The sequence below is a fragment of the Oncorhynchus mykiss genome, chromosome 31 (genome assembly GCF_013265735.2).
Source record: "Oncorhynchus mykiss isolate Arlee chromosome 31, USDA_OmykA_1.1, whole genome shotgun sequence".
Lineage (NCBI taxonomy): Eukaryota > Metazoa > Chordata > Actinopteri > Salmoniformes > Salmonidae > Oncorhynchus > Oncorhynchus mykiss.
Window position 1 is genome coordinate 200,842 of NC_050571.1, and position 9,099 is coordinate 209,940.

A 9,099-nucleotide genomic window follows, 5' to 3' on the forward strand; every position below is an offset into this window, starting at 1 on the left:
CAGGAGTCCATCTCCTGTTTCTGTAGAGTGAACCAGAACGGCCCGTAGGGCAGGAGTCCATCTCCTGTTTCTGTAGAGTGAACCAGAACGGCCCATAGGGCAGGAGTCCATCTCCTGTTTCTGTAGAGTGATGCAGCTTAATGTACAGTACATCCCCTGGACAGGGCAGGGTCTAGTTTATGAATAGTTATATTATTGTAACAGACGTGCTCAGTTGTAACATTGTCTCATTGTGTTGTTGTAACAGACATGCTCAGTTGTAACATTGTCTCATTGTGTTGTTGTAACAGACGTGCTCAGTTGTAACATTGTCTCATTGTGTTGTTGTAACAGACGTGCTCAGTTGTAACATTGTCTCATTGTGTTGTTGTAACAGACGTGCTCAGTTGTAACATTGTCTCATTGTGTTGTTGTAACAGACGTGCTCAGTTGTAACATTGTCTCATTGTGTTGTTGTAACAGACATGCTCAGTTGTAACATTGTCTCATTGTGTTGTTGTAACAGACGTGCTCAGTTGTAACATTGTCTCATTGTGTTGTTGTAACAGACGTGCTAAGTTGTAACATTGTCTCATTGTGTTGTTGTAACAGACGTGCTCAGTTGTAACATTGTCTCATTGTGTTGTTGTAACAGACGTGCTCAGTTGTAACATTGTCTCATTGTGTTGTTGTAACAGACGTGCTCAGTTGTAACATTGTCTCATTGTGTTGTTGTAACAGACATGCTCAGTTGTAACATTGTCTCATTGTGTTGTTGTAACAGACGTGCTAAGTTGTAACATTGTCTCATTGTGTTGTTGTAACAGACATGCTCAGTTGTAACATTGTCTCATTGTGTTGTTGTAACAGACATGCTCAGTTGTAACATTGTCTCATTGTGTTGTTGTAACAGACGTGCTCAGTTGTAACATTGTCTCATTGTGTTGTTGTAACAGACATGCTCAGTTGTAACATTGTCTCATTGTGTTGTTGTAACAGACGTGCTAAGTTGTAACATTGTCTCATTGTGTTGTTGTAACAGACGTGCTCAGTTGTAACATTGTCTCATTGTGTTGTTGTAACAGACGTGCTCAGTTGTAACATTGTCTCATTGTGTTGTTGTAACAGACGTGCTCAGTTGAGACACCACCTGGAACAGTTGAAGCAGCAGGTTCCTCAGGTGTCTGACTCCATGAGAAACACCACTCTGAACCTGCTGAGACGGGCTCAGACACACATCAAGGTGAGATGAACACACAGCTAAACCCTAAACCCTGCCCACTACCCTAAGCCCTAAACACTACCCTAACCCAAACCACTACCCTAAACCCTAACCATTACCCTAAACCCTAACCACTACCCATTACCCTAACCACTACCCACTACCCTAAACCCTAACCATTACTAGCTTTACTCATGTGTCTCTCTCTCTCTCTGTATAACTGTCCATGTCTCTCTGTATAACTGTCCTCATGTCTCTCTGTATAACTGTCCTCATATCTCTCTGTATAACTGTCCTCGTGTCTCTCTCTCTCTGTATATCTGTCCTCACGTCTCTCTCTCTCTCTCTCTGTATAACTGTCCTCGTGTCTCTCTCTCTCTCTGTATAACTGTCCTCATGTCTCTCTCTCTCTGTATAACTGTCCTCATGTCTCTCTCTGTATAACTGTCCTCATGTCTCTCTCTGTATAACTGTCCTCATGTCTCTCTCCTTCGCCCCCATCAGAAGCTGCAGGATCAGGATGAACGTGCGGAGCAGTTGAAGGGTCGTCTGCGTTGGGAGCAGAGAGAGCTGAGGGTGAGGCTAGAGCAGCTCCAGGGACATGGAGGCCTGGGGGGTCTGACGGGTCTGGGCCCTGGGGGTCAGGGAGGAGCTGGAGCGGTCTCCGAGAGGATGAGGAACGACAGCCTGGGATCAGCAGCCATGTCCTCTTCAGAGAGATCTGACTCTGACAGAGGTGAGTCTCACAGTCGTCACAGCTCTCTTCTCCAATCACAGCTCTCTTCTCCAATCACAGCTATCTTACCCATGTTTAGTAACCAATCACAGCTCTCTTACCCATGTTTAGTAACCAATCACAGCTCTCTTACCCATGTTTAGTAACCAATCACAGCTCTCTTACCCATGTTTAGTATCTCTCTCAAAATGTAACCTGGGAATATCCATTTGTTAGGGAGTACATCTTCAGGTTTTGTTGACGGAAGTGTTTTCACACTGAGATGGTCTCGGTCCCAGCTCTTCTCAGTGTTCATCTCCACGTTAGGGATGTAGGTCTTCAACTTCAGGTTGATGGTCTCGGTCCCAGCTCTTCTCAGTGTTCATCTCCACGTTAGGGATGTAGGTCTTCAACTTCAGGTTGATGGTCTCGGTCCCAGCTCTTCTCAGTGTTCATCTCCACGTTAGGGATGTAGGTCTTCAACTTCAGGTTGATGGTCTCGGTCCCAGCTCTTCTCAGTGTTCATCTCCACGTTAGGGATGTAGGTCTTCAACTTCAGGTTGATGGTCTCGGTCCCAGCTCTTCTCAGTGTTCATCTCCACGTTAGGGATGTAGGTCTTCAACTTCAGGTTGATGGTCTCGGTCCCAGCTCTTCTCAGTGTTCATCTCCACGTTAGGGATGTAGGTCTTCAACTTCAGGTTTAGTTGACTGAAGTGTCCGGAGGTGTTCATGTTTAAAGTTATTCAGCTTAATGTTTCATATCAGAAATACGGTGTCTCAAGTACAACTAAAACACACATTGATTTTAGGAGGTTTTAGGAGAAATTTGAGTCTGCGATTGAACAGATTTGTATTTATTCCCCAGTCATATTTGACAGATTATAGATCGTCTTTGATAACCTGAGATGTGTTGGTTTTTGTTTTGTTTTTTTGCAGAAGACGTGGAGGTTGATGTGGAGAGTATAGTGTTTGACTGTCTGGACTCTGATGGACTGGGGACGGTCCCTCACACAGGCACAGATCACTGTTACTCCAGCAGCCCCGCCTGGGCCGGGCTATGACCTACCTACCACTGCATACTACACACACGCCTCTGGGAGGGACACACACGCCTCTGGGAGGGACACACACGCCTCTGGGAGGGACACACACGCCTCTGGGAGGGACACACACGCCTCTGGGAGGGACACACACGCCTCTGGGAGGGACACACACGCCTCTGGGAGGGACACACACGCCTCTGGAGGGACACACCGGCGTCTTACGTCGGGCTTTAAAGGGACGAGCGTCGGAGTGACGTCACCTGACGGAAGACGCCGGGGACACAAAGGAGGAAAAACATTCCAAATAAGACAAAGAAATAAGGAAAGAAGAGAATGAGGAACAACCTCAACATTACTGAACAGGACAGGAGGAACAACCTCAACATTACTGAACAGAACATGAGGAACAACCTCAACATTACTGAACAGGACAGGTGGAACAACCTCAACAACATTACTGAACAGGACAGGTGGAACAACCTCAACATTACTGAACAGGAGGAACAACCTCAACATTACTGAACAGGAGGAACAACAACATTACTGAACAGGAGGAACAACCTCAACAACATTACTGTACAGGAGGACTACACACAACAACAAACGGGGGAAAAGTGATCACTTTTTAAAACATTTCATTTGATCTAACTTCTCGTTCAGCTCTGACTTACTGTGAGCTGAATCTGTTTTTAAAATATATATTTTGCTCAAATCTCTGAGCAGGTTTTAAAAAAAAATAATCTTAGTCTGACCTCTTAAACAGCATCCACTCAAGGACAGTCCAACCATAATTTGGTGGATGGTTTTTTGTCTTCTTTTACACCCGTGTGTATTATCAGCATGTGTGAATTGGAAATGTGTTTTGTTTCCATGTCTCAACTCTGCCCTGAGACACCTTCAGAGTCACAGCCTGGAGGTTAGCCATTATCATTAAGTGCCTTGCTCAAGGGCACATCGACAGATTTTTCACCTCGTCTGCTTGCAGATTCAAACTTAGCAACCTTTCGGTGACTGGCCCAACACTCTAACCGCTAGGCTGGCTGCCGTCGTATGAATGGCGGTAGGAATCATTGAGCTCCATTATACTTTCTTACCACAGTATCATTGACTTCAAATAGACACAACAGGGTAGTATTCATTAGAAAACATACTGAAACAAGGAGAGACGACCTGTCCAATAAGAAGAGCTCTGGTTTGTTTTCCGTTGCAAAACGTTTTGCCACTGTGTGCTCTAATGAATACGATCCGTGTGATGAAGGCGATTCCACCGAGCGTCATGGATTGAATAGGTGCTCTGCTCACTGTCCACGACCGTGACACCGGGATTCTGTCCCAAATGGAACCCTGTTTCCTATATAGTGCACTACTTTAGACAGAGCCCAATAATGTAGTGCACTACTTTAGACAGGGCCCAATAATGTAGTGCACTATATAGGACAGGGTTTCCCGTAGCTGATTGTATTGATTTATTGTTGTACGTCAGACTACAAAAATACCAGCAAATCAATTTGGTTTAATCTACTAATTATCTGTAATTATAATCTGGCCCCAGTCTACTAATTATCTGTAATTATAATCTGGCCCCAGTCTACTAATTATAATCTGGCCCCAGTCTACTAATTATCTGTAATTATGATCAGGCCCCAGTCTACTAATTATCTGTAATTATAATCTGGCCCCAGTCTACTAAATATAATCTGGCCCCAGTCTACTAATTATAATCTGGCCCCAGTCTACTAATTATAATCTGGCCCCAGTCTACTAATTATCTGTAATTATGATCTGGCCCCAGTCTACTAATTATAATCTGGCCCCATTCTCCTAATTATCTGTAATTATGATCTGGCCCCAGTCTCCTAATTATAATCTGGCCCCATCTACTAATTATCTGTAATTATAATCTGGCCCCAGTCTACTAGTTATAATCTGGCCCCAGTCTACTAATTATCTGTAATTATGATCAGGCCCCAGTCTACTAATTATCTGTAATTATGATCAGGCCCCAGTCTACTAATTATCTGTAATTATAATCAGGCCCCAGTCTACTAATTATCTGTAATTATGATCTGGCCCCAGTCTACTAATTATAATCTGGCCCCAGTCTACTAATTATCTGTAATTATAATCTGGCCCCAGTCTACTAATTATCTGTAATTATGATCAGGCCCCAGTCTACTAATTATCTGTAATTATAGTCAGGCCCCAGTCTACTAATTATCTGTAATTATGATCTGGCCCCAGTCTACTAATTATCTGTAATTATGATCAGGCCCCAGTCTACTAATTATCTGTAATTATAATCTGGCCCCAGTCTACTAATTATCTGTAATTATGATCTTGCCCCAGTCTACTAATTATAATCTGGCCCCAGTCTACTAATTATCTGTAATTATGATCAGGCCCTAGTCTACTAATTATAATCTGGCCCCAGTCTCCTAATTATCTGTAATTATAATCTGAACCCAGTCTACTAATTATCTGTAATTATAATCTGGCACCAGTCTACTAATTATCTGTAATTATGATCTGGCCCCAGTCTACTAATTATCTGTAATTATAATCTGGCCCCAGTCTACTAATTATCTGTAATTATGATCTTGCCCCAGTCTACTAATTATAATCTGGCCCCAGTCTACTAATTATCTGTAATTATGATCAGGCCCTAGTCTACTAATTATAATCTGGCCCCAGTCTCCTAATTATCTGTAATTATAATCTGAACCCAGTCTACTAATTATCTGTAATTATAATCTGGCACCAGTCTACTAATTATCTGTAATTATGATCTGGCCCCAGTCTACTAATTATCTGTCATTATAATCTGGCCCCAGTCTACTAATTATCTGTAATTATGATCTGGCCCCAGTCTACTAATTATAATCTGGCCCCAGTCTACTAATTATCTGTAATTATGATCTGGCCCCAGTCTACTAATTATAATCTGGCCCCAGTCTACTAATTATCTGTAATTATGATCAGGCCCTAGTCTACTAATTATAATCTGGCCCCAGTCTACTAATTATCTGTAATTATAATCTGGCCCCAGTCTACTAATTATCTGTAATTATGATCTGGCCCCAGTCTACTAATTATAATCTGGCCCCAGTCTACTAATTATCTGTAATTATGATCAGGCCCTAGTCTACTAATTATAATCTGGCCCCAGTCTCCTAATTATCTGTAATTATGATCAGGCCCCAGTCTCCTAATTATCTGTAATTATAATCTGGCCCCAGTCTACTAAATATCTGGCCCCCTGACCATCCGCTCAAGAATAGTTTTTGTCCGCGTCTGAATCTCGTTGATGTTCTCTGACATAGGGAACAGGGAACCCTTAGGAACCCGTACCAGTTCACCGAGCGGTGCTACAATCTGTTGCTCTAAGGTCTTCTTCACAATAACGCTGCCTTAAACTCTCCAGCCTTTCGCTCCAGCTAACAAGCTTCAGGAATTTTATAACGTATTATCACCATGTACAGCACTTATTACGTCTGTTTGTCTGTTCTGTTATTGTGACCGAGTCTGTCTGTTCTGTTATTGTGACCGAGTCTGTCTGTTCTGTTATTGTGACCGAGTCTGTCTGTTCTGTTATTGTGACCGAGTCTGTCTGTTCTGTTATTGTGACCGAGTCTGTCTGTTCTGTTATTGTGACCGAGTCTGTCTGTTCTGTTATTGTGACCGAGTCTGTCTGTTCTGTTATTGTGACCGAGTCTGTCCTTCATTTGATTTCATTTATATTTGTTATTTTGTTTTGTTGCACAAAACTATCCACACAGCACTTCTTCTTTGCATCCCAAAAAAGCACAATAAATCCCTTTTCTAGTGCACTACTATTGACCAGGCTCCATAAGGCTTCAGTTAAAGTAGTGCACTATATATACGACAGGGGTTCTCAAACTTTCATCAGGGACCCCCCTCATAATCAGAACTAGAGTGTGATCAAAAACAGAAAAATATAATTCAAGTAACTATACTAGGACAAGGGCAGTGCATGGCTTCCCTCCACATGGAGCCTCCGACCACATTTTCAGATCCAGCATAAATTGTCGCTTAAGAACATGCATTGAATTACAATCTCAAAAATGATTCCACGGATCCCTTGGACAAAATGTGTTTAATCTGTTGTAAGTAATATTCATTCCAACAAAAAAAAAACATGTATATTTGAGAACCCCTGCAGTACAGACCACACTCTGAGAACACCTGGTTTGGCTGCTGAACCCCTGCAGTACAGACCCCACTCTGAGAACACCTGGTTTGGCTGCTGAACCCCTGCAGTACAGACCCCACTCTGAGAACACCTGGTTTGGCTGCTGAACCCCTGCAGTACAGACCCCACTCTGAGAACACCTGGTTTGGCTGCTGAACCCCTGCAGTACAGACCCCACTCTGAGAACACCTGGTTTGGCTGCTGAACCCCTGCAGTACAGACCCCACTCTGAGAACACCTGGTTTGGCTGCTGAACCCCTGCAGTACAGACCCCACTCTGAGAACACCTGGTTTGGCTGCTGAACCCCTGCAGTACAGACCCCACTCTGAGAACACCTGGTTTGGCTGCTGAACCCCTGCAGTACAGACCCCACTCTGAGAACCCCTGCAGTACAGACCCCACTCTGAGAACACCTGGTTTGGCTGCTGAACCCCTGCAGTACAGACCCCACTTGGAGAACACCTGGTTTGGCTGCTGAACCCCTGCAGTACAGACCCCACTTGGAGAACCCCTGGTTTGGCTGCTGACCCCCTGCAGTACAGACCCCACTCTCAGAACCCCTGCAGTACAGACCCCACTTTGTGAACCCCTGATATAGGGGATAGGGTGCTATTTGGTGATGTACCCCTTATATCTTGTAAAGGTTGTGGGTAATATGTCTCTGAGCGATGCTTCTACTGAACTGCGGTGAGTTTCTCCAGAAAACAAAGATTATCTTTAGCCTTCAGATCATTGTCTTGGACTTGAGATGATATTTTATGTTTTTAGGAAACGTACCCCTGAACTTTCCCAGACACAAATTAAGATTAGTAGTCCTGGACAAAACAGTATTTTTGATATAGATTTTCCTTTGACCTTGCTTTTTAATCCACGGCTGAGGCAGGGATTTAACCCGGTCACAGGTTACAAGGCATTGCAGTTTTTAAAGGCAATGTCCCCACGCCCGTGGAGAACCCCATTCACAGTAAACGCTACGTGTGGCAGCTCAATCGGAAATGACCTTTAAAAAACGCAATGCTTATAACCCGCGATCGGATTTAATCCGGTCTAAATCCTGTGCCCAGGAAACCACCATCTTTCAGTTACCTAGCCATATTGTAACAGACTTGTTTGTATTTAATTAGTTTCATGTTTCTGACGTGGACATTATGGAACTCATAGCAAAGACGCCTGAAATTTCCTAAGTGTCCCTAGGGGTGCTTTAATGATGCATATTCTGCAAACATTTGCTCGTATGAACTTAAAGCCATTGAATGTGCATTACTCAGTATATCTTGATTATACCTGCAATAGAGGCCACCATGTTAGGAAAGTAGTACATGTTTGGGCAGAAAGCATTATTTTGAAATGTAATACAGTACTTGCAATTTACATGTATGCAACACTGTAGCCGTGGATACCAGGCGTAGCCAACGAGACCAGATTTGGAAGGATGGCTCCGAGAGACTAATGTACCGGTCTACTAAAACAAAACTCACTGTGGATTTGATCCTCTGAGGTGACTGCCTGCCTGTTACCCACTGAGGTGACTGACTGACTGGATGTTACCCACTGAGGTGACTGACTGACTGGATGTTACCCACTGAGGTGACTGACTGACTGGATGTTACCCACTGAGGTGACTGACTGACTGGATGTTACCCACTGAGGTGTGCTGACCGACTGACTGCCTGTTACCCACCGAGGTGACTGACCGACTGCCTTCAGGATGTTTATACCCCAACAAGATGCCTTATGACCTTGTCATCGCAACAAGAAAATGTCTGTATATCTGTATGCACTTAGTCTTCCTCTGTCCCAGTACTATCATGTAGCATTTGTATAGGTATGTATGCCTTTTGTATGAATAAATATTTGTGATATTTAACACTAATCACTTCCTTGTTATTCAAAGGCAGTATGAGATGATTTGAGGAAGACAACGAAAA

At 43.5% G+C, this 9,099-nt stretch overlaps 1 protein-coding gene across 2 annotated transcripts in view; it reads left to right on the top strand.

Moving 5' to 3' along the window:
- Positions 1–3,250, top strand: part of mxd3 (MAX dimerization protein 3) — a 39,606-nt gene extending 36,356 nt beyond the window's left edge. For both annotated transcript variants that reach the window (XM_036970495.1, XM_036970496.1), the window contains 3 exons: positions 1,108–1,222; positions 1,706–1,937; positions 2,854–3,250. In XM_036970495.1, the coding sequence (XP_036826390.1) occupies positions 1,108–1,222; positions 1,706–1,937; positions 2,854–2,978 (472 nt within the window). In that variant the 3' untranslated portion in view covers positions 2,979–3,250. The remainder of the gene's footprint in view (positions 1–1,107; positions 1,223–1,705; positions 1,938–2,853) is intronic.
- Positions 3,251–9,099: the final 5,849 nt, after the last annotated feature.